We start from the raw sequence: 27,846 nt of genomic DNA, 5'->3' as shown, positions 1-27,846 counted from the left end.
ACTGAAAATCTTTCTTTAGACAAAAATCCTTAAGAATGTTGTATAGGGTATAAAAACTCTTTTCAATATACACTGAAATAGAAGGAGTATGAGAATAACATATAAGTTAAGTTTTAAAAATTTAAGTAAAAAGGCAAAATATAGAAAGACAAGTGAATAATGAAATTTGATGCTACACAGGGTATCTACGAATACATGTCACTGGGAACTTTGGTTTGAAAGACACTTTGCATACACAAAGGATCAAACCTGGGATAATGCAGCATAAAAAAATGAAATCATAATTATACACATAAAAAGGACATTATGAATTGCGAAAAGGAAAGTTAGAAAAAGTTACTCTACACAAAGAAGCAGGAAATTTTCAAGTCTCAACTCTGGCTAAAAATGTAAGAAAACTTTCTCTAGAAAATTCATGAAAAAGAAGAGCATACAGACAGATGTAGAAGAGAATTTATATTACCTGAGTTGTCTTTTAAAAAGGTAAAAAGTTATCTTGGTGTTACACTACTTTAAAAATTCACTAAATACAAATGCAAATACTCCCTAGAAAAACACAGCTGAACTTACCAAGAGCTCAAAGAATTCCCACATTCCAATTAACATAAGTCCATAGTTTTTTTTAAAAAAAAATCATAAAGTAAGTACGAGTAAACCACCAAGAATTAAAAATTAAAGTCAGCCAAATATCAGAATTATTTATCCAATCTGCAAAGACCTCAAATATTGGAATAATAAGACCCATAACATAAACCATGTTTATGCTCAAAGAAACGTAAGTAAGGTATTGAAAATATAAGTACCCTGAAGAACTAAATAGACATTATAAAAATAATATGTATATATATATTAATAGTTTAGAAATTGATATACAGATTTAAGCAACTAGATTCAGCTAATAGGGGAAATAACATAATAGAATACAACATTTAAGATAGTACCAGTTTTTTTAATAATGTCAGAATAAATTACTCAGAGTAATTCTCCCATTGAATATTACAAAGGTGTTGAATGAAATAGGAAAATGGCCATACTAACAGCATTAAGAGTATACATAAAGTATACATAAAGCCTAATAAATAAGTCATAAACTAAGAACTAAAGTTATTATTGCACTTTACCAACACTAACAGATGAATTTGATTAGGTGGCATCAAGGAGAGGTTTACATCAGGACCAGAGCCCACTACAAGTAAAACAAAGGATTGAAAGAGCTAATACCCTCACATTAAGGTTGATCTAGAAATATGCAAATAAACTTCTAGTAGCTTTCTCAATACAAATTACATTCAAACAAGATTTTATTATACAGCAGACTAGGAAAAGATTTTTAAAAAATCAAGAAAAAGGAAGAAAAGGCAGAGGAGAGATCTAGGGGAACTAGAAACTAAAAAAGAAAAAACTCTAAAATTTGGGGTTCATTGGGACCCTTGCACACATTTACAAACATGTGGCCTGGGCAGGTAATAGAATGTTAAGCTTTGACCTAAGTATATGATAGTTTCTGATTAACAATAAATAGAATAGAAAATACAAATATTTGTTCTACTGGTTGGGCTCTTAAAAACTCTTGTAATTTCCTAACTGAATAAGAGCAACAGAAATACCTGGCTTTATTTTGGTTTTAACCTCTGTTCTTGACACACAGCTCCTAAATCCCCTGTAATTTCCTGGATATGATGTCTTTTGTTCTAATGAGGTAACTTTTCAGAAGGTTTTTTTAGAGTCTAGTTGGAGACTGATGATCAAGACTGATTCAAAAATTGAAACATTTAGTTCTATCCCCGTTCTCTGGAAAGAGGGGCTGGCAAATGAGCTAATAATTAATCATACATGTGTGATAAAAATTCCAAAAGGATAGAGGTTGGAGTGAGTTCAGGTGACTGAAAACATCTACATGCAAAAGTGACAACTTGGACTTGCAGTACCTACATTTCATCATACTGAAAAGTTAGTGAATTGAAAGACTGATTAGAAAATAACAAGAATGCAGCTGAAAGAAATAAATAACCAAGAAGAATGGTTAAGAAACAGGAAAGATAATATGAGAAGGTCTAACATGTGTTTAATCAGTATTTCTGAAGATGAAGGATAAAAGAATGAAGAGTAGAAATTTTAAAAACTGGATAAGAAATTTTCCAAAATAACAAAAGCCACTATCCACAGATTTAATGCCTCCCAAAAAATCCATAAATTAAATTAAAATTATGTCAAATAAAACCACAATTTAAAAAAAAAAAGAACAGTAACATAGAAAATCTAAAAACAGAAGGACAAAAGAGGTTACCTTCCAAGCAAGTAGTAGTAAAATGATAGCAGAGTTTTCAACAGCAACAATGGAAGCCCAATTAAGTAGACTGATTATCCTCAATGTGCTGAAAGGAACTATCTGCTGACTCAGAACACTACATCCAGTGAAAATATCCTTCAAAAATGAAGGTGAAATAAAAAGTTTCAGATAAACAAGAAAGAGCAAATTAAGCACCAGCAAGAAAGACCTGTACAAAACTATCTAAATATAATGAAGTCTAACTATGATTTTCAATCAAAAGCATCGTACTTAAAATGAATGTCTGCTACATTACTTTTATTCACCTCCTCTATGCTGATAATCCTTTGCCAGTGTGAAAAAGAAAGGGAAAGATTAGAAGGGAACAAACAAAACTATAATATTCAAAAATGATATATGAATTCAGAGAATAAAATCTACAAATATATCATAAAGACAAATATAGAAGTTTATTAAAGTAGTTATATGCACACATGTGTGAAAACATCATGTGTATGGATAAAACACAATTATATTAATTGTTAAAAAAAATCCTAAAAATCCTTTGGTAAATATGAGAAATTACAGGCACTATCATCATCAATCCACTACAATGCAAGTGCAGCTGTTTGTTACAATCCCAACCTGAAAGCAACACAAATGCCTACCTGATAATAAATTTATCATTATGTAAGAAATCAACATTAAAAAATTATAAAAATTCATAAAACTTTACTGAAAAACAAAAATATAGTACTGAATAAACCTATTCCAGTTAGCAAGAGTCAATATTATTAAGTTTTTAATGCCCTCAATCAAAATATAACAGATGTCATATCATTCTCTAAGTTAATCAAGAGAATTTTAAATGAAGAAAAAAATGTTAAGAAAATTAGATGGAAAGGGAAATACAGTTGCCTTCAAAGAAATTCTAAAAAAATATTGTAGTAAAATCATAGAAATAGATGTTTAAAATTAACAGAACTGAGCAACAAATCTAGAAGTAAATTCCTGTAATTCTAAGGAAGTTTCAAAATAACAATGATATTTTATGCCAGTAGGAAAAATTACAATATACTTTCTTGATACAGAAAGCTATGTATTTGAAAGGGGGAGGGAGGGGAAGATAAGTGAGGTTTCTACTTCACTACTCACAAATTGATATTAAAGAATTTATAATTTTAACATATGAAAAACAATTTTGAAGGCCAAAAAACTTTAAACTATCACACAAAAATATAGGCATAATCATCAGGCTTTTTTTCAGAGAAATTTGCTTTTCTGGGCTTCTCTGGTGGCCGCAGTTTGATACCCTGCCAGTTTACTAACCCACATATGTCCCAGGAGACCTCCCCTGTTTAACTGGCTGCTACTCTTAGCAAGATGTTTCAGTAGATCTGCGTGTTCTGCTCCCCACTCTGTTGCTGGTGAACCCTCTCACTCCTATACTGGCCTACAACTCAGTTATTCTACATACACACAAAAAATTTTTTTACTTTCTTTTCTAAACTTTCTAGGTAAGTTTTATTATTTTTATTAATTATTTTTTAATTAACATATTTGGATATTACTGAGGTATTATCACTATAGTGCATCTACCACCAAATCACCTATAGTCTACTACTATAGTCCTTTGTGCTTCCTTCCCTCTTTGTTCCTATCCCTCCCCCATACCCCTTTAGTGCTTCAGTTCTGTGGTTAGTTTACAAGGGGTCCATTTTTTTTTTAAATATTTATTTATGCATATAGAACTGGGGTATAGGCCAGAAGTGCAAGGGGGTGGGAGAATTCACCAGAGATGGAGTGGGGAGCAGAACAGGCAGATCTACTGAAATACACTGCTGAGGGGAGCATCGGGGAGACAGGGAAGGTCTGCTGGCCATGTGGATCACCTCTGAGGCCAGGGATCAAACTCATGCTGCTATGGCTGCATGTAGCGTGCAGTGCTACATCCTAACTTGCTGCGCCACCAGGGAAGACCATGGGTCCACTTTTAAGCTTGTCTCTATCTGACTCTTAGTTTAGTTATTTATAGTCCACATTATTAGACACATCATCTGCTACTTATCTTCTCCTTCTTACTTATTTCACTTAGCATTATGCCTTCCAGCTCCATCTACATTGTTGCAAATGGCTTGGGTTCATCCTTTTTGACCATGGAGGAGTATTCCATTGTGTATATGTGTGTGTGTATATGTGTGTGTGTGTGCATGTATGTATACATACATTTTCCTAATCCACTCATCTGTTGGGGGCACTTAGGTTTTGATTTTTAATTTTGACTGGTTTCATTTTAACTTTAAAGTAGAAGAAAGATGGAAGAGTAGGAAATAAGAAATAAAAGGAAAAATATGACAACCTACAAACCTATATCCAACAACAAAAATATTTTTTCAAAGTAAAGGTAAATATTTTCAAGGTAATGAAAGCTAAGAAAATTATTCATACATCTACCACATTCCCAGAATTACTAAAGGAAATTCCAGTCTAAAAAGACTCATAATCAGATGGAAATTCAGATCAAAATACAGGAATAATATATCAAGAATAGGTGAAAACATGTAGGAAATTCTTTTAGGTTAAGATAGAAGGACATACTTCAGTGTTCTGTAACACATAAGAGGCATAAAAAACTATAAGCTACAAGCCCCCTACACTTAAAAAAAAATCAAATATAAAACATCACTAACCAGCAACAATACACAACCTATTTTTAAAGAAAAAGTTATTACTTGTAATTCTAAATGATACTTAAAATTTTTTAAATTTCTCATGTTAAATTCAAGCATAATACGACTGTTTTTGAATGCACCAAGAGGGCATTAAAGGAGATTACATACTTCACTCATGAAAGAGTCATCAAAATGTTAACCTAGACCAACACTATACTCACAGGGTCCTATAAGTTTTGGCAAAAATGGAGCACTTCTTGGACATCAGAGATCAGTATGGACTGTACTATTAAATAAGAGGTGGATGGGGAGAAATACTTGGAAGCTATGGCCTGGGCAAGAGGCTGCCAGACAAACTGCAATACTGCTGCTCAGCAGTGGCCCTAAGGAGGGGAGAGTTGAGTGGCATGGAGATAAAACCCCTGAGTGAGAGAGGAATGTGGAGTAGCTGTGGTGTTCCCAAGTACCCAATTCACCAGTGAAATGAAAAAGTACAGCAAGTACAGTGTCCTGGCCTATAATCTCCCTCCTTTACTTCTCAGGAATAGTACTGACCTGATGAAACACACTTAAAGCACAGAGATGGCAGGGACTCATGTGTGAAATTCCAAAGAGAAGGAATAACTGTGGTACCACAAATACAAGTCAGCCTTGTGCATCAACCCCTCCCCAGCCCCCAACCTCAACAACTCAACAGCTGCAAGATGAGATCTCTGGACCTGCAGGACTGAAGAAAGGCCAAAAGAAAAAACATGGCACTACTAACTGGAAAAAAAGTTGTACAAATCTCTAAGTTACTGCTACAGATACTTAAGAAAAATAAAACAGGTAAAGCTAAAGTACAAAATTGGCAGAGAGAGAAATACAAAACATGGCATCTTGATACTTCAAAGAAATACTTCACAAGGAGAAAATGACTCTCCAGAATGTTACCAAGAAGATATGGAAGATTTTATCTTCCTGTCAAATAACAGAGTTCAAAATTGACCTGATAGAGAAAATCAAAGAAATGCAGATAAGCTGATAAGAGATTTTAAAATTCAGAAAAACATAATTGAAGAAAATAGAAATTAAATATTAAAGTAACAAAAAAAAACAAAAAAAAAAGGAAAAAATATATGAAGGATGTAAAAATGCCTAATCTTAGACAGCATCAATAAACATTCCCTGTAGTAGAGATCTAGTGTTGGCAAACACCTTTATGTTTTTTTGGGAAGACTTTTATTTTTCCCTATTTTTCCTAAAGTCTTTAAGGATATTACATTCTTGGCTAGACAAGGGACTATTGTGATGGTGCATGGGTGAATTGGTGGTGGAAATTCTGTGGGCACTACCCCAAGAAAAGAAAGCAAGCATTGTTAAAAATAAATAAAAGAACAATGATATAAAATCTACATAAATAAAATATATATATATATATAAAAGACACTGCCTAATATAAACTGAAGAGAAGAATATCCATGTAAAAACTGAACAAGGATATACAAAGCAAATTGAAGGCCTTGGGAATTAAATGTGGCTCAAAATCAAATAACTGTGTGTATCTATAAATATCAATATTTCAACATAATTTCTTAAATATTGGAAGCAGTAGAACATTTTCAGGTATATATATTAATATAGCTTAATTTTGAACAGTTTTTACTCACTTGTGGTCATGATGTTAGGAGGGCAGGAGGGTATTCCATGATCCACTGCCCATCTGTAGGCTCCTTCTCCAACTAAAAAGCTATAGAAAAAATTATGCTTTTAAAAACTCATGTCATCTCCTACATATACAAAAGCATAATGTAAGCAACATAATAAAGCAACTGAAAAAAAAAACTTATATGTAGACACAACTCTAGATTTATATCAAATAACCTGGCTATAGACCAAAAATATCCTTTAAACTTTTCCCAAGTTAGAAATTTTACCACTGGAAATGGTACAGTTACATTCACAGTACAAATAAAATGTGGCAAAATTCAGCCAAAGTTGTTTATGAAAACAGTTGATTTCCCACTGGAACAATATTAAGATTTATACTGGTTCACAGGATAAATTATCCACAAGATTTATTTAGTCAGGATACGAATAGAAGTTTAAGTAAATGTCACATTCAGTATTCTTGCCTATCATAATACCTAAATCTACCCAAAATGATTGTGTATATTTAGAGATACCTAAACATCATGAGATATGCTTACAGGTCTAACCTTGATGTCTCCAAAATATATATATAAGCCTCATAGTCATTTTTATTATGGTAAGTGAAGTTTTCTGGCATGCCAAAAGTATTTTGTATGTCTTTTTCTAAAAGATTTATTTATTTATGCATAAAAGTGGGGTATAAACCAGAGGTGGGGTAGTGGGGGTGAGAGGATTCACCAAGACAGAGTGGGGAGCAGAACAGGCAGATGTACTGAAATACACTGCTGAGGGGAGCAGCAGGCAAGACAGGAGAGATCTGCCTGCCATGTGGATCACCTCCCTGGCTGGGGATTGAATTTCCTGTAGTTTCATAGTGCTGCACTTTAATCCCTTGCATACCAGAGAGGGCCCATTTTTCATATTTCTTAAGTTTCAACATACACATGGATAAAAGAATACAGCTAAAAATGACAAGAGACTCATTTTTAAATATTTCAATAGCTTGCAATATAATTAGCCCTGCTATTCCTTAATACAGTATTCGTAAGTACTTACTTCATGTATTCAATCACTTCATTTCTTTCCATATCCAACTTCCTCAATATCTCAGCCAACTAGCAATGGATTTCTTCATCTTGGACCTACTAACTAGTTTTCTGCTCCCTATTTTTGTTTCTGTTCTTCTAATCATTCCAATAACAAAAAACTTAGACTCCAAATATATTCAGTCAATGTTCATATTTCCCTGATAGCATTTAAAAACTTTGCTATTTCTTGTTAACTTTTTTGAACCGTTTAAATGGAAATAAGGTTATACCATATTAGTTAACAAGTTTTAAAATTTCTTTTCATATTCTTACAACAAATGTAGCATAAATATAATGAATAAATAAAATATATTAAGTAGTAAGTAAATAAGATGCCAAAAATTAAATTAGTCTATCAAAAATTCAAAGGGTATAAGGCACATCAGTCATATTAAACATGAAAAAAAAAAGCTTGTCTAGTTTTTCCTATGTCATCAAAATGAAAAAAAAAAATTTTTTTCCAGAAATTATAAATTCCATATTAGGAATCAGCAAATTTTTTTGTGTGTAAAAGACCAGAGAGTAAATAGTTTAGGCTTTGCGGCCAGAATGTCTACTGCAACAATTCAATGTGGCCTTCACAGTGCACAAGGAGCCAAGACAGTAAGATATCAAATGAGTATGGCTATGTTCCAATAAAACTTTATTTACCAAAGCCTGCAACAGACCACATATGGCTGACAGGCCATATTTTGCTAACCCTCGTCCTAACTGGTAAAGTTGATGAAAGTTGTACCCTATCATAATGAGAGAAAAAAGTTTCAGTTACACTTTTACAAATAAACTTGGGAAAATGTGACACATTTTATGATTGTTGTCCCACAAGTTTATGAAGATATCAAATACTTTACTAGTCTGAACACCAGTACTTAAAAAGTACAGCATATCATGGTGACTATAACCTAAAAATTAAAATACAGGATTTTTTTCAGCTAATAGAAGCACATTGCTGCATAGGGTCCTGCTTAAGTTTTTTCTAAAAGTGAAATAAGAATTTATAAAATTCGAATCTACTTAATTACAGCTGAATCAAAACACCCTTAGTGAGGCATACTGATAAATGAACTTTCATTTAAAGATTTCTTAGAATACAATCATTATACATAATGCTTTACTGTGCCCATAGAGCAGTCTGCCACTTCAAGAGATGAGACCAAATATGCTTCCTCAGTCTTCAATAAATTTAATAAATTTTAATAAATTTTCTACCTCTATGTCTTTTAATAAATTTTCTACCTCTATGTCTGATATACAGGAAGTAAGGGATACATATTTTCTAAGGAATGAAGTGACTGAATAACTAAATAAAAAATTAATGTCTCATTATAATGAAAAAAAAAATACTACCACTAGTCTTCTAATCTGCCATTTCTAATGTGTTACCAACATACTCAAAATTATTTTCTAATAGCATAACAGTGGGCAAGTATGAGACTCAGTTTCTTTACCCAAAAAATGTCCATTACCCTCATAATTCATTGTATACTTTTTAATCAGGTAATTCATGCCAAACTCATAAAATAGCGCTGGTCAAAATTTACAAATATGCTAAATGTGAGCAATCATCATTAAACAAATTAGATAACAAGTCTTAGCAGAAATGTATTATAAAGAAGCTCAAAGTAAAAACATGACAAAACAATTGTATTGACTGAGAACAGCCAAGGAATTATGTTTTTCTTTTTAAACTACTGTATACCACTGGTACATAGTAAACTTCCAGGCACTTGAAAGACTTCTGCCTCTGGACAAGACAGAATAATAGAACAAATTTACTCTTTTGCCAAAACTAATGGGGGAGGGGAAGACAAAATATAGGAAACAACAGTTTGTATACATTGGACAGCAGGTACCGCTTATCGCAGTGACCCTTAATAGGAAGGAAAGCAAGTAAGCCCTGTGACTAGTCCAGCTTACTGCCTAGAGAGTTTCCAGGCATAGGCAGGATTTAACTCAACAGTCTCACTATGTTGAAAAGATAGTGAGGCGTATCTAGAAAAGCCAAAGTGGGCAGAATACACAGAGGAGAGTACCAAAGAGGAAAGAATAATACAAGACAGGATTCCAGAAACATGCAAAGTAAAGTAACCCTTTAGTTTTAAGCTAAGTAGAATCTCTATAGGTGTAAAAGGAAATCACCTAAAGACTGGGGGGAAGGCACAAAAGTTTTAGAGGAAACAACACCCAGTTCACACAGAGCCTAAGGCAGTTCCTGTTCCTGCCAGTCAAAGTGAAAACACTCACTCTGGGTGCATCTATTATTGTCCTCAAAAGGATTGTGCCAAGAGCAAAGCAAAATTATCTCAGGACTAAAATACTTCTCAACTGGCTTGTAGCAAAGTACAAAGCAAGTCTTAGAAGACTAAAATTTACTCTAAATAACAAAAATTATCACATCCTAGAATGACACTCAAGACTATTTGTTAGAATACAAAAATATCCAGCATCTCCTAAGATAAAATTCACAATATCTGGATTCCAATAAAAGATTACCTATAATCCCAAGAAGTAGAAAATTCCAACCTATTGTGAGAAATGTTTTCAAGTGAAAACAATGTAGAAATGACAAAAATAGCAAATACAGATATTAAGTTATTATAACTCATTCATTGTTTAAAAAGCCACAGAAAAGATTAAGCATCTTAAGTAGTACATGAAGATACTTTTACATGCAAATCAAACTTCTGCAGATAAAATATGTCAGATATAAAAAAAGAACATATTTAGACATTGCAAAAAAATAATGAACTTGAGATATAATGAAAATTATCAAAATAAAACCAACAAAAACAAATAGAAAGGTAGATTTTATGTAATAATATTATAAGAAGTCAAGTATATGTGTAATTGTAGTTCTGAAAGAAGAGGCACAGAAAAATATCTGAAGAAATAATAGTCTAAAATTTTCAAACTTCATGAAATGTATAGATTCCCACATATCCAAGAAGCAAAATGAACGTAAACCAGAAATTTCAAGAAAACTGTAGATTAACATCTCTCATAAATATAGATGCACCCATTTACTTAGAAAACTGCATTAGGAGATTTCATTAAAAAATATATAACTATTCTTTGCAAAATATTAGCAAAATGAATTCAGCAAAGGATAATAAATTATGACTAAGTACACTTTATCTCAGGAATGCAATTATTACTTTAACAAAATACAGTTAATTACTATATTAACTCACCAAAGGATTTAGTCAATTATTACTAATAAATATAAACAATATAGTAATGTCTCCATAAATGGCAAGAAAGCATTTGAAAAAGTAAAAGATCCATTCCTATTAAAAATTCTCAGCACACAAGAAGAAAAAGAACTTTCTCAATATAATAAAAAGTATCTATCATTAACCTATAACAACAATCATAACAATGGTAAAAGACTAAATGCTTCCCATCTAAAGTTACAAGCAAGGGAAGGATGCACATTCTCACACTTCTATATTACACTAGTGGTTCTAGTCAGTATAAGGGAAAAGAATCTAAAGAAATCCAGATTAGAAGGAAGCAGTAAACTACCTGTATTCCCAGAAAACATAACTGGCTATTCAGAAATTTTTACAGAATCTGTGAAATAGTATTAGAGCAAATAAATTGAGCAAATGACCAAATAGAATATAATAAAATCAAATATATTGGCAATAAATATTAGAAGCTAAGATTTTTAAATATATAATTTGTCACAGTACCAAAAAGAATGAAACACATGTAAATTTGATAAAAATTAAATGATGGTATACTGAAAATATTAACACTGTTTAGACTTCAACACATGTATATGTTGCAACAGGCTATTTACAGTAATTCAGAAAATCATATAAAAACACAAAATGACTAAAATGGTCAAAATAATATTGAAAACAAAGACTAATAATATTGAAAACAAAGACTATGTATGTGAGATCAGAATATATCAAAATTTTAAAGTATCACATATTCATTTTGACTACTGCCTCATCTTGTTCCTACCTTTCTCATTCCCAGAGATAATCACAGTGAGTTTGGTAATCTGCTCTCCAGACCTTTTAGACATATGTGGCCCTAGAATATTAGTGTTGTGCATGTTCTAATACTATAAAGGAGTAAATGGGAATGAGGAAAGCTCAAAATCAAGACAATTGTTAATTAGGGCCAGAGCAGAGATGGTGTCAAACTAAGAGTTTGGCACAGTGGAAAGCACAACGATGTCATTAGAAAGAGTTCAGTGTAGGCAATTTCAAACCTCTTAGTTTAAAAAAAAATTTCGGGCCTTCCCTGGTGGTGCAGCAGGTTAAAGCATAGCACTAAGAAGCTAGAGCCACTTCAGCATGATTTCAATTCCTGGCCAGGGAGGTGACTCACATAGGAGAACACTTCTCTCTCTTTTTTAAAGTGATAAAGAATACTCAAAAATATTACTAGTGAACAATGAGAAGTTATGAGCGGTCTGCCATGCCATGTGTGTCAGCTCCCTGGCGGAGGACTGAAATAGTGCTGCAGTGGCTTCAGAGAGCTTCAGAATGCCATACTTTAACTCATTGAACCACCAGGGAGAACACTTCTCTCTTTTTTAAAGTGATACAGAATATTCAAAAATATTACTAGTGAACAATAGATTTAATCACTGACGAATATATAGGTTGTATGGTTTTATATAGCATAGGCAATGTTGCAATCTTATGTTGTTATAAGCTTTCCTATATACATTTTAGATGTCCAGTCTTAAGACAGACTAAGACATACAGTATATACATATCCAATGTTTTACATTAATAAATAATATCAAACTGTCTTTCAACTGCTTATATCAATTTATGTTCTCACCATTTGTAGAACAAAGAATTTCTTTTTCAATAAAACTAGATAGCATTGGTCTTTGTTAATTTTGCTGCTTAACTTTACCTTTAAAAAAGGTAAAAATATTTTAATTCAAAATTCCTTATTAAGTGGACACCTTCTCATTTACATGAGATCAATATTTTCTTTTCCATAGATTCTCTATTTGTATCCTATACCAATTTTTAAAATTTGCATTGTCTCTTATTGGTACTTTATTCTTAAATACTTAAGCTCCTCACCTTTTCTTTGCTACCTATACTGCAAACACATTTTTCTCGGTTCTAAAGGACATACTGTCTATTAATTCTAAACACAGTATCTTCAGTTGTGTAATATCTATACATCTTCACTTGTAAGTTTCAATATTTAGCCTATTTTTATGCTAAATGGTCTCTGTTCTCTCATATTTTTTCCTAAGTATATTTAATTTGTAAAATGGGGATAAACAACACCTATCTTATTCAGCTATGTAAGGGATAAATAATATAATTGAAAAGAGCTGCATATAGTGCCTGACCTTTAATAATTAACCTCTCAGCAACTTAAATCAGTTATTATTTTCAGATGACTAATTAAAAAAAACTTAATATTTTTATTTTCTATTTTACTTTTATTTTTGAACTTAATTTTTATAATGCAGTGACATAAGAATTTAATGTTTTCCCACTATGTTAATTGTCCAACACAATTTATTTAATACACTTCAATTCCTTCCACAATGCTTTGAAATAATATTATAATAGACTAAATTCCCTTATATACTATCTGTTTCTGGATTTTCAGATCTGTCCTGATACTTGTATCTGTCCTTACGTATATACATCTTTTATATATATATATATATATATATATAAGACATTATACTGTCTTAGTCACTATAGTATTACTAAGTGATAGCTATTAGATAAGTTCAGCTCTTCGATCTGTTTCAAAATTGGCTTGACTATTATTACACTCTTCTCCCTCCAGAAAAATTTGAGAATACACATGAGGAGTTAGGGGAGATTAGAATTATGAGGGTGTTAGAGATGAACTTTAGAATATTTCTCCAGGATTTATGTTGCTTTTCTTTCCAACAATAAAAATAATGCATCACACTTTATTTACAATTGGAAAAACATGGAAGCAGCCCAAATGCCCAAAAGTAGATGACTGGATTAGAAAGATGTGGTACATATATACAATGGAATATTACTCAGCGACCAAAAAAGAGAAACACATGTCTTTTGCAGCAACTTGGATGGAGCTGGAAAAGATCATGTTTAGTGAGATAAGCCAGAAAGAGAAAGAAAAATACCGGATGGTTTCACTCATAGCAGGAGTATAATGGACTAGGCAAGAAAATAACAAAAATAATGAACAACCATATACCAGAGACATTCTGTGGGGGTGGACTGGGGAATGGGATCAAAAATGGGGGGGGGGGAGGGAAATGCACGAGACTATGATGGTGGCACAGGGGTGATTTGGTGATGGGAAACCCGCGGGGATTACAATCGAGATGTTAAAAAAAAAATGTGCAAAATGATGTAAAAATAAACTTTGTAATAAAAAAATGCATCATAATTCTCTTTATCTAAGGTTAATTATGCACTGTTTATAATAGTAAATATAGGTACATTAAACAGATACATTAAAATCCTTGAAAGGAATATAAAGTCCAGAGGTAACCTCTTTGCAACCTATTTTTCTGCTAAAAAGGTACAGATTGGAGGACTCTGAATCTACTAAGCAAACAAATTTGGGGTTATGGACTTCATCCCACTTAGACAAAGTAGAATGAGTTTAACAGAAATTTTGAGAAAAGAATACATAAGGATTTTTAATCACTTCTCCAACTTTTCAGAGTTATGAAACAAACTTACTTGTATCAACCAAATACATATTAGAAACTATCTCCAGAAATCAGGTTTTCTGTTCTTTACTCTTTATTGTAAACATATAACGTAAAAACTAAAATCTCTGATATTTTGTATTTAAATTGATCCTTCTCATAACTATTAAGTAATGAGAAGCATATAATTAGAAGGAAATCTTGAATACCTTTGGGTAAAAGGTTTCTGTTTTTTACGATCTATTTTTTACACATGGGTCTTGGTTCTACATGAGTAATAGTATGCCTTCTAGGAAAGACACACTTTATTCTGTGCTTTTGGAACACTTTGTACACCTGAAAGAAACTGGGATGGAATGCAAAATTATAAAAAAAATTTTCAAGATTTTTCAAATGGAAATTAACAGATACTTTATATTTTATAATTTCAAACTATAATAGTCAAATAGTTTGATTCCAATAATACCATCATCTCAACTTTCAACACTTATGTGTTCAAGCAGGTAGGTTGAGCACATACTAAGTATGAGATGGTAGTAAAGCATATTTGTTGATATTATTTGACATGCGAACAGGATGGAAGCTATGTTTTGCAATCATGGAGGTATCTATAAAATTACATAAGGGTAAAATATGAAGTCAGAAATTTGTCCTAAATTACTATAGTAAATAAACCAAGATGTACAAGGCATATGAAGGGCAAAGTATTAACTACTACAGCTGGATGACAGGTTCATGAGTTCTTTACAATGTTGTATTTTTTTTTTATAAATAATGGAAAAGTTCAAGCTTTTTAAAATGAAGACATTAACCTGTGTATTTATTATAGCATTAGTAACAACAGAAACATCTCAACTACAAAAATAAAATTGAACTCTTGCCTCTTTTCTGCTTTAATTCATAATTTTCTATTGCATCCAGGGGTATATCAAATGTTGAAATGGTCCAAAAGCACGGAACAAAGTGTATCTTCTCTAGAAGGCATGCTACTACTGGTATATAACCAAGACCTGTGTGTAAAAATAGTCTTCAAACATAGCATCTAACAAAAAAATCAGTAAAAGACTCAACAGAAAAAAGTAGTTACCAGGGAGGAATTCGGCCAGCAGAGAGCTTGCCCTTCTGCCCTTCACATAAGAGTCTGTTCGCCACTGAGACTGGATTCTTGATGCCTATAAAGTAAAATTGGCAGAAAATGAAGTTAGAATAATATGCTTAAACTTTCAACTGAATTGTGCAGTTGTTTTAAGAAAACAGCCTTAAATTTCATGAAAAAACTCTTACATGTTAATAAAAATCCTTAAATATCATGATATTAAAAAGATATTAAAAAGCTAATATATGTTAAAAAAAAGAACAAATATAAAATGAACACTCTCATATTTGGCATTCTCATTATTTGACATCAGCAAAGACTGAATTTCAAAAAGGACATTTAATTGGGATTCCTTTATAATAGTTGCCACCATAGAATAAAATGAAGTATTTTTCAGTACAACAAATTTAAAATGTGGTATCTCCTACTATCAAAAATAATAATAATAATTCTCCAGGCATTTACTGAAATAAAACCATGAGTTTTCTCTAAAGATAAACATGATTGTAAACTGTTTCAAATTTATCTTGAGGAGAAAAGTTAATGATCAGAAAGTTTAAAACTCACTTGCAAAAGAGAGAGAGAATAATAATAAAGTCCTACAATAGGGAGAAGGGTGGAGAGAAGACTCCATGGGTATATAAGGTTGTAGCCTAAAGTGTGGTTCAGATTGTTTCCAGAGAGGAAGGCAATATTGGTCAAGTAAGAAATTGTTTATCTGGAAGGAAAGCTAGCTCTATAAGGAGACGTGGGAGAAGCACATCAGAATGACGATAACAGTGATGACAGTGAATGTTAATAACAGATATGACAATGATGATGACAATAGAAGACAGTGACACTGCTTAGTACCTAGTAATGTGTCAGAATCAGAACCAAGGCTTAAATGTATCAAAATATTTGGTTCCTTAACTCTATCATATAGGTACATTTATGAATCCTATCTGATTATTGAGGGAATATTTGCAAGGGGCAAAATTAACTTAGCCCTCACAATTTTGAGATTTTTTTCAAGGGCAGCTAATGCCAGAGACCAAGCCCTAACCACTAATCGCTGGATACTTCTTAGGACACTACTAATACACACACACACACAGTCAGCAACGGAATATAAAGAGACTAAAAAACTAAAGTTAAAATCAGAAGATTGATTAAAGTTAAATACTAAAAAATTCTGCCACATACACAGAGTATGAAATACCAAAGGAAGGAAAAGTTCATATCTCTATTCTAGTTCTTAAAACATATTCTGTATGTGTGGAATCAATATTGAAAAAACAGTAATAACTGCCAAATTAATCACAAATTCAAACCTATATTATTCCATCAAAACTTCAAAAACATTTCTTTGATGTAAAGCTGACTTTAATTCACTAGGAAGCGAAACATCAAAAAGAAATTGAAAGTGGCCCTCCCTGGTGGCGCAGCAGGTTAAAAGCACAGCACTGAGAAGCTAAAGCCACTTGGGCATGAGTTCGATTCCAGCCTGCCCGGGAGGTGACCACATGGCGTGGCAGACCTCTCCTGACCCGCCCGCTGCTCCCCTCAGCAGTATACTTCGTCGATCTGCCTGTTCTGCTCCCCACTCTGTCTCTGGTGAAGCCTCTCACCGCCCCTGAGCCTCTGGCCTGTACCCCAGTTCTGTATGTACAAATAAATAAATCTTTAAAAAAAAAAAGAAAGAAATTGAAAGCTATTCATCTACAAATCACTTTTTTATTAGAAGCTACTCTAATTAAGACTATGGGTTAGGTACAATTAGGCAAATATATAAAAGGCATAAAGTAAAGCTAAAGTTCAGACATGCACATATATAAATTTGGATATTTTAATACAAAATATAAAAAAAAAAACTAGTAAGAATGTCTAACTGATGTATAACTACCAGTTAGCAATTTATTGCTTCGAAGATATTCAGTCACCCTTCCTTGTCTGATTTGAGAAAATGGATATGGGCCCTTTAACTATGTTTCCTCTGTCAGCTGGCAGTGGTAAATTTTGTCTGTAGAGAGCCCTGGGGATACATTGTGGGACCTGCTAGCCAGGATCCTGGAATGTACTAAGTTTTCCTTCACTATTTGTCGTACTCTGTATTTTTCAGTGCTAAGTAGCTATAGGATGCAGCTTTCTCCAGCATTTCATCACCACGTTATCCCCAGCTTCAGATTCAGGTCACAACAGCACAACCCGACAGCTTCAGAAAGAAAAGGACATGCCAAGTCCAACTTACCGATGCCCCAGGATCCCTATACCTTCTCAGCCCTACAGGCATATATATCAAGCGTCTCCTAGAAGAGGCTCTGTAGTGAGCTAACAGCCCAATCTTTATCCTACACAACAAAAACTTTAATTCCCATTTTCAGAAAAAAACAAGTCTATTCAAGAGGTAAATGAGAAAAATTATATATGTATTAGAAGATAGTACAAGCGACTACTTATGAGAAAGTAGCCATACAAAATGGAAAATACAAAGCCAAAGAAGAGAAAGTAAAGTTTGACAAATAAAAGTTTTAATCAATTCACAGATAAAGACTAATAGCCTTTAAAAATATGAAATGTTATTAAATACAAATAAAATTTCATCATGAAGGCCATTAAAATTTAAACTAGTTAAAATATAAAATACCTCCCTTACCTATCACAAAAAATCAGAAAGTACATGAAACTGGAAGAAATAATAGCCTAACTAACATAACAGAACATAAACCAACACCTGTAAAATACATATTTTCATGAATTTCATGTGAAATTTTTATCAAAATATACCACAGACTGTGCAATAAAGCAAATCTCAAAAAGGTTCAAGACACTAGAATCACACAAAATATGTTCTCTGACCACAGTGAAATTAAGCTAAATATCAATAAAGGAAGTTAATGAGAAAGTCTCTAAGTAAATAAATTAGACAATGCATATAAATGGGTTCTTGAAAAAAACATAAGCAAAAGAAAAATTAGGCACTCATAATTATTAAGAAAACTGAACTCCATTTTTTAAACTTCTTACAAAGAAAAACCAATGAAATTACTAATGAATTTTTTCAAACAATTAAAAAGATCTTTCCAATTTTACATAAATTCTTTCAATGAATACAGAAAGGCCCCCATTTCATTTTATGAATAAGATTCCCAAACCTGAAAAAAAAATGTTTAAAGAAAGTAACACTAAAGTCAATCTAATGCATGAACAGACTCGTTAAAAAAAAAAGGTGAAAAAGGTTACAAGGTGAAAAAAAGGTTACAAGGTGAAAATAAAAACTGTATTTCTGCATAATATAAAATATCTAACTAAAATCTGGATATTGATATTGCACATACATATGCCTTATAATACTATCGGAACACTAAATATCTAGAATATACCCAATAAGAAATAAATATTATACTCAAAACCATAAAATATTGCTGAGAAAAAAAGGAATAATATGTGTATGTATTATTACATATATATTACATAATATATACATATTATATATATGTATTTATTACACATTCATGGACTAGAAAACTCAATTAAGATGTCAATTTTCCACAAATGGTTCTATACATTCAATGCAAATCAAAGTCCCAGAAAATTTTAATATATGGACTTTGACAAGTTAATTCTAAAAATCCTAATAAAATGTCAAAGAACTAGAAAAGCCAATATGATCTTAATGGAATAAAAAAGTTAGAAATCTTATACTAGTTCCACAGTTAGAGTAGTCAAACAGTATGGCAATAAATAGGCCAATGGAACAGAATATAAATCATCTGACTTGCCATCACACACTAAAATTAATCAGCACTTGATATCAAAGTCATATCTAAAGAATATAAAATATCAGAGCTCCTAAAAGAAAATAGAGACTACCTTCATAACTTTGGGTAAGCAAAAATTTCTTAATCAAAATACAAAAAAAAAAATTAAACATAAATAAAAGGATCACTATTTATATAAAAATTTCTAAGTATAGTCACCAAAAGAACTCATAAAAATAGTAATACTACACACAAATCAAAATGTTTGAGTTTTAAAAGAATAACAATGTCAAACACTGGCAGGGATGGCTATTGGTATTTCACATACATATGTACTAGATGTTTCTAGTACATAAAAATATAAAATATATTGTACATTACTGATTAACCCTTTACTCCTAAAAGAGAGATGGAAACAAAATATTTGGAAAATAAAAGGTTGATTTTATTTATGTGATTTGAATTTTTAACAAAAAAAGTGCTATTCATGTATTTTAAATATATTTATGTAAAATCAACAGATATGCTACTCAAATTTAAAATGTCTATTAGCTCTTGAGAGTATGGAGGAAGGTGATTAAACTCTAACCAAAATCTTGAACATAGACTGCTTCTTTAAATTCAGGAAAAGAAAATAAATGTGTTCATTTTAAATTCAGTGAAAGGAAAATAGATGTGTTTTTTACTCAGGTATTTCAAGGAGTATTCCAAGCAAAAATGGTGAAAAGATTAAATTAAGTCTTTAGGAGACATGGGGTAGTAAAATTCATAGTTTTTGAAGTAATGGAGATAGTGTGTTATAAAGCCCACATACCACTTAGTGCTCCAACAGCTCCAAAATTTAAGGATTTTCCATCCATTATGCTAGCATCACACTCAATTTCGCCCAAAAGATTTAGATTAGATCCCATTCCTGCATTTGTAAAAGGAGAATCCTAAAAGATAAAAACAAAAAATTAAAATTACATTAGTCATAAAGAATATTAACTCTTTAAAACCTAGAATGTGAAAGTAAACTTGACAATCATTGAATGTTATCAGAGCTAATTTGATCTTAAATAAGACAAGGACACCATGAAGAAGAAAACACAGAACAGCATATGGGTCTGTGAATACTGACACAAAAATCAATAGTAGCCAATCAAATGCAACAAAATATAAGAGGATTATACCTAATCAACAAGGGGAATTTCAAAAAGGAAAGTTCGGCTTATTATGTGAAACACCATGTACTATATCATGCTAATAAGACATAGACCATAGAAAGAGCATTTAATGATATTCAACACCACCTCATGAGAAAAACACACAACTAACTAAAAATAGAAGAGAACTCCCTCGATATGTGAAAGATATCCATAAAAACTCCAGTTAATCATAATTAATTTTAAGAAACAATGCAGTGAGGTTAAGTCTTCCACTCTACTCAACATTATATTGGGCTCTTTGAACAAGAAAATTAGGCAAGAAAAATAAATAAAAAGCATCTATATTTAAAAGAATGAAATAGAGTCCTGCAGTAATGACAAAGTGAAGACATCAGTTCACTTCCTTCACACTTTCACATCCAAATTTCCACTAAACCCCTAAAAGGTAAATCTATGATTAGCACAACATCAGAAACAATACTACTAGTCTGACTAACCAAAGTCTGAAGCAGGTAGAACTTAATAGTAACAACGGCCACATAGTAAGGTATTAAGTACTCAAAAAACGAAGAGTAATTCCTGGCTGATAGTCCTGTCTCAACAATAGCCCACACCTAGCACCACATCTATCCTAGATCCCAGTCTAAAAGTTGATACTGATGGGAGACTCTATTGGATATTTTGGCCAAAATCAAACAAAACAACAACAACAAAAACTATTACAACCCATAATGTTAAAAATGAAGCAACAGAAGAATATATCACAAATGCATGGCAAATAATAACCCTGACATAAGGCCCTTTTTAATATAGTAGAACTGGGGAATATGCCTAGTGAGGAGTCTAAAGTAAGTTATAACCATGATTACCAATTTAAGAAAAACAATGTGTGATTAAAAAAAAAATGGGAACACAATGAAAAAAATCAAGAAAATATGAGACTGTTACAACTATAAGAGGATCTAAAAATTCTATAACCAAATTAAAAAATACAATAGAGATCCTCAACAGTAGACAAATAGAAATAATGAACAGACCAGCAAGCCTGCAAGCACAATAGTATAAATGCAAAGAAAAATAGAATTTTTAAAAGGAGAACAATGTAAAACCTTGAAGATACCCAAAACAGATATAATATCCATTGCATGGGGGTTCTTAGAAGGAGAAGAAAAAGAGAAAGGAATGGAAAAATTATTTAAGGAAATAACTGGTGAGAACCATCCCAATCTGGGAAATGAACCAGACATCCTGATCCAGAGGCCCAATGAGTTCCAAAGAAAACAATACCATAAAAGACCTTGAACAGCAAAAACAATCCTGAGAAAAAAGGAGATGGAGGCATCATGTTACCTGGCTTTCAACTACCCTTTAAAACAAAAGCAACATTAATCAATGGAACAGAAGCAAAAGCCCAGAAATAAATATATATGTATAAATACTGACCAACATTAAGAAGAAAATCTCCAAATAAGTATCTTAATATTTTACAATATAATTGCTACCTGCCCCTTTTTTGTTTTTTGTTTGTTTCTTTGTTTCTTTGCATAAATTGACAAACTAAACCTAAAATCACATGAAAATCCAAGGAACCCAGAATAACCAACACAATCTAGAAAAAAAAAATTAGGGGACTACACTTCTAGTTTTATTACTTACTACAAAACCATGATAATCATGACAGAGTGATACAGACATATAGCTAAGGTCAGGCAGAAAACACAACAGAATTGAAAGTGATGAAATAAGTCCTGTATTTATAGTCAACTCAATAAAGTTCCCAAAATAATTCAATAAAGAAAGGCTAGTTTTTCCAATAAATGGTGCTGGGGCAACTACATATTCACATGCAAGTTAAAGAAATTTGACCCCATTTTACACAATAAACAAAATTTACTCAAAGTGGGTCAAGGACCTAAATCTAAGAGCTAACCCCATAAAATCCATAGAAACACATGTTTGTAACTTTAGATTAGATAATGATTTCTTAGCTGTAACACCAAAAGTATGGGTACCAAAAGGGAAACTAAGGAAATTGAATCTCATCAAAAATTTCAAGTATTTGTATTTCAAATCACACTATAAAATAAGGTAGAAAAAAACAGAGAATGAAGAAAATTCAAATTATAAGATATGAAATTTTAAAGCAGGATATATAAAAATTCCTACAACTCTAAAATTTAAAAAAATACAATTTTTAAATGGGCAAAGGATAAACATTTCTCCAGAGAAGATATAAAAAATGGCCAATAAGCAATTTAAAAAAATGTTCAACATCATTACTTATCGGGAACAGCAAATCAAAGTCACAATGAAATACTACTTCACACCCACAGGATAGCTCTAAGACAAATAACAACATATATACAAAAATGAAGAAGTTAAAACCCTCATACAATGCCAGTAGGAATTTTAACAGTATAATTACTTTGGAAAATATCTAGAAACTCCTCAAAAAGTTAAGCATACAATTGCCATTTAACCCAACAATTTCACTTCTGAGTTTAAACCCAAGAAAACTGAAATATCAATATAAAATGTGTAGATCATTTTATCATTCATAGCAGCATTATCATAGTCAAAAAGTGAAATAATTCAAAAGTATAACAACTGATAAATGGAAAAATAATCATGATATATCTCTATAACAGATTATCAAAGAGCAAGAAAAAGTAATGAAATACAACAGATTATCAAAGAGCAAGAAAAAGTAATGAAATACTAACACATGACACAATAAGGATGGGCCTTAAAAACATTAAGCTCCATAAAGGAAGTCAATTCCAACAGATCCTATATTGGATAACCAGGGAATGGGAAAACAGTTAATGAATAGTACATTTATTTTGGAGGTGATGACATAAAGTGAATGGTGGTAATAACTGTTAAACTTTAAAAATACACTAAAAATCAGTATATATTGACTTCTATAATACACATGGTGAGCTTTATGGTATATGAATTGTATACAACAAAAAAGACATCATAAAGAAGATAAAACTTATATCAACAAAGTAAACAAAATAAAAGGTCTGCACAGGGGCAAGCCATATATTTGAAATATACAAGAAAAGGTAGTTTTCTTTTTCTAATACTATTAATAAAGTTTTATATGCATGCATATATGGCACACACACATACATACATGTATGTAGAGAGAAAGAAACCTGTTATGTCAAGATCTTATCACATATGATCTCCAATCAGAGAACATGGGGAAAAGTCTAACATAAAATCTTACATTGAATATAAGTTTAATGGAGATAAAGTCCCTAAAGATTTTACTTTTAAATAGGGGAGAGGAAAGTAGGAAGAGAGAGAAAGAGTAGGGGAGAGAACGGACTAAATGAATAGATGAAGGATGCTCTCCAGAATAACTGGGGATCATAAAAGTTGAATAATTATACATAAATGACTTATATCCGAAATAGATTTTAAATCCACATAACTCAGTATAACAATCCAGTGTTTAATATTGTAAATAACAAATTAAAAAGATACATAGCATCAACAGTCATAAGGAAAATGCAAATTAAAACCATATACATAACAGATACTGGTACATGGCCACTAAAAATGGCTAAAATTGAAAAGACTGACAATATTAATTACTGGCAAGAATGTGGAATAACTACAACACTCATACATTGCTAGTGAGAATGAAAATAACAAATGGTACAGTAGTTTGCTTTAAAGCTATTGCATATACTTACCATTGATCTAGCAATTCAATACTAAAGAATGTATCCAGAAAACTGAAAGCATACAGTCACATAGTAACTTGTATCAACATACACACACGTATCACAGACACACTACAGATTTACTACGTTAAAGGAGCATTATTCAGCTTAAGAGTAGCATGACATTTTTATCTCAATGGAATATCCCTCTTTTGCTTTTGTATCACAGAAGTATAGCACCTTCTTATAGAGTTTTATATAGTTTGTTTTTGCCATTTTGATTCCTGTACCCAGTAATAATAACTTTTGCACAATACACCAATCCTAAAGGCAGCTATTAAATGTTTACAGTTTCTATATTGTAAGAACGATCTGGATTATTTTACTCTACCCAGGCCAAACTTTCATGAGATGTACTAAACTGAAGTATATATTTATACTACAGTTTTTTTTGGGGGGTGGGGGGTCCTTGATATGCTTTTCATTGATTTGCTTAATTCATGTTAAAGGTGAGAAAGGGTTGGTGCCTTGTAAATATGTAGCAAATCTTTGTGGTGTGTCCTGATGTATGCATTAACTTTATTAAAAAAGAATACTTGGCCCTCCCTGGTGGCGCAGCGGGTTAAAGCACTGCAGAGAATCTAAAGCCGCTTCCGCATGAGTTCGATTCCCGCCTGCCCCGGAGGTGACCACATGGCGTGGCAGACCTCTCCTGACACGCCCGCTGCTCCCCTCAGCAGTGTACTTCGTCGATCTGCCTGTTCTGCTCCCCACTCTGTCTCTGGTGAATCCTCTCACCCTCCGCATCTCTGGCCTGTACCCCAGTTCTGTATGAATAAATAAATAAATCTTTAAAAAAAAAAAAAGAATACTTGAGGTATCGATCTAGACAAGGTGACAAATGCAAAAAAAAAAAAAATCAGCTTTAATAAGAACAGTCAAAAACTGGAGAAACAACCCACATGCCCATCAACTGGTAAATAAATTACAAAATACAAATACATAAAATACTAGTCAGCAATAAAAGAGACCAGTTCCTATATACCTACAATATGAATCTCAAAAGAATTATGCTAAATAAAGTATGTTATATCTATGAAGAAACAACATTATCATATGAGTTTTTTTATGCTGGATTCTAGAAAATGCCAAATTATGATAAAAAGCAGACAGTGTTTGTTGCCAGGGTCTACTTGGAAAAGGGACTCAACAACAACTAGGCAATCTAAGAAAATTTGGAGAGCAATGGAAATCATGACTATATTGGTGATTCTACAGACTTGTCAAAACTTATCAAATTGCAGACTTAAAATTGCCTAATTTCACTGTATATAAATTAAACCTCAATAAAAGTGACAAATAGAAATATACCAGTCACTTGATCACTGCATATGCTAACTTCCCTCTTATAAGTAATATACATTGCTTTTTAAAAAATAAGTTATTTTACTGCAGTAACTTCACTTACAGACTATGTTTAGGAGTTTAAGTTCATGCCTACATTAGGGCCCTTTCCCCTTTACTAGAATAAGGAGTGATTCTAATAGGGCAAAGATCAATAAAGACTGTACATGCATGTGTGTAGATACATATCCCATTTGACAATGTTTCCTCAAACTTTTATTGACTTTACATTAGTTTACAGCATTAAATATGATTTAAGGGAACAGGTTCACATCTCTGCAAATGTATGTTACTACACCACACTCATTATCAAGGCACCCATAATGCTTTCTAGTCAATTGAGTACCCCCCCCACACACACACCTCTTTTCCACCCTCACCCTCCCTGCTTCTACAAGAATCAAATCTGCAGCCATATTTCTAGGGTTTATTTTGGTTTAGTTTTGTCTGTTCCTTGTTTCTTTATATCCCACATGACTGAACACACGGTGTTTATCTTTCTCTTTCCCACCTACTTAACTTAGCATAATCCCCTCCAGCCCCATCAATATTGGCACAAATGGTAAGACTGCATCTCTTTTTACATATAGTGTGTATATGTCTGTCTGTATGTATATGTGTGTATAGTGTGTGTGCATATATATGCATATATATGTATATATATGCATATATATACACACACACACCACATTTTCTTTATCTTGCCATTGGGTACTTAGGATATTTCCATAATTTGGCAATTTTAAACACTACTACAATGAACAGCATATATATACATATACACATAAGGTAGTGAATTAGTATTGTTTGCATTTTGGGGATAAATACCAAGGAGTGGAATTGTTAGATCATATGGTAGGTCTATTTTTAATATTTTGATGATCCACTACACTGTATTCTATACAGGTGGTACAATCTACATTATCTCCAAAAGTGACAATGGCTTCCTTTTTCTGCACTCCCTTTGCCAAAATTTATTTTTTTTATTAAGATTTATTTATACATACAAGAGTGGGGAGTGAACAGGCAGATCAATTGAAATACACTGTTGAGTAGACCAGCAGGCAGGACAGGAGAGGCACCATGTGGGTAGCTCCCTGTTCAGGGAATCTAACTCATGCTGCAGTGGCTACAGCTTGCTTCATAGTGCTGTGACTTAACCCCATGTGCCACCAGGGAGGATCTGATTTTGTTTTTAATAATAGGCCATTCTCACAGTGTAAAGTGGTATCTCATTGTGGTTTTGACTTGCATTTCCCTGATAATTAATATTGAACATTTTTTCATGTGCCTGTGTCATCTATACATTTGCTTTTTAAAAATGTCTATTTTACTTTTCTGTTCATTTTTTGATTGGGTTGTTGTCCTTTTATTGAATTTTTTTTTAAAGATTTATTTATTTTATTCATACATAACTGGGGTACAGGCCAGACATGCGGAGGGTGAGAGGATTCACCAGAGACAGAGCGGGGAGCAGAACAGGCAGATCAACAAAGTACACTGCTGAGGGGAGCAGCAGGTGGGCCAGGAGAGGTCTGCCACGCCATGTGGTCACCTCCCGGGCAGGCGGGAATCGAACTCATGCTGAACTGGCTTTAGCTTTAGTGCTGTGCTTTAACCCGCTGTGCCACCAGGGAGGGCCCTTTTTATTGAATTTTTATGAGCTCCTTGTAGATCTTGGAGATCAGCCCCACAGCAGATGTATGATTCACAAATATCTTCTCCCATTCAGTAGGGTATCTTTTCATTTTAATGAGTTTCTTCTGCCATGCAGAAACTTTTTGGTTTGATGTAGTCCCATTTGTTAATTTTTACTTGTTTTCCCTCACCAAAGGTGTCAACTCCCCAAAAATACTCCTGAATGTCAATGTCAAGAAAAAACAATGTATATGTTTTCATCTACCTATTTAATGTTACATTCAATTGTTTAATTCATTTTGATATGATTTTTGCACATGGTATGTGCTCCAGTTTCATATTTTTGCATGAGACTCCAGTTTTCCCAACACTAAGGTGATAACTACTACAAAAAATGAAGTGAGATAAGAAGGGGCAATGGTGCACCCTTCCCTCTCCCTTAACATCTCTGCATGGTTTTCTTCCAGATTTTGTTCATATTTCTATTCAAAAAACATCTTATCAGAGGGTCCTCTCTTAACTGAGCATTTCCCCAACCTTCTCTATCCATTTTCTTTCATTTTATTCTTTATAATTTTTACTGACACTATATTAACTCTTTTTGCCTAATTTTCCCCATAGAATGAGCTCCAAAAAACAGTAATTTGTCTTTACAGGTTTTGTATCCCAATAACTAAGTAACGATTGGCACACAATAGGTACCAAATGTTTGCAAAACAGATGCTAAACACAACTAGATAAAAATAGAATATTGGGGCCCTCCCTGGTGGCGCAGCGGGTTAAAGCACAGCACTGAGAATCTGAAGCCACTTCAGCATGAG

At 32.5% G+C, this 27,846-nt stretch overlaps 1 protein-coding gene across 4 annotated transcripts in view; it reads right to left on the bottom strand.

Moving 5' to 3' along the window:
- TASP1 (taspase, threonine aspartase, 1) overlaps positions 1 to 27,846 on the bottom strand; it is a 199,315-nt gene that overhangs the window by 142,634 nt on the left and 28,835 nt on the right. For all 4 annotated transcript variants that reach the window (XR_001145711.1, XM_004687161.1, XM_012728473.1 and 1 more), the window contains exons 5-7: positions 19,970 to 20,090; positions 15,407 to 15,491; positions 6,591 to 6,670 (exon numbers count right to left, since the gene is read on the bottom strand). Coding sequence is in view for 3 of the 4 variants with exons in the window: in XM_004687161.1 (XP_004687218.1) it covers positions 6,591 to 6,670; positions 15,407 to 15,491; positions 19,970 to 20,090 (286 nt within the window). In the remaining variant the exon portion in view is untranslated. The remainder of the gene's footprint in view (positions 1 to 6,590; positions 6,671 to 15,406; positions 15,492 to 19,969; positions 20,091 to 27,846) is intronic.

This window comes from Condylura cristata, unplaced genomic scaffold, assembly GCF_000260355.1.
Source record: "Condylura cristata isolate star-nosed mole 26May11 unplaced genomic scaffold, ConCri1.0 scaffold00022, whole genome shotgun sequence".
NCBI lineage: Eukaryota > Metazoa > Chordata > Mammalia > Eulipotyphla > Talpidae > Condylura > Condylura cristata.
This window is presented reverse-complemented; position numbering and strand designations above follow the sequence as displayed.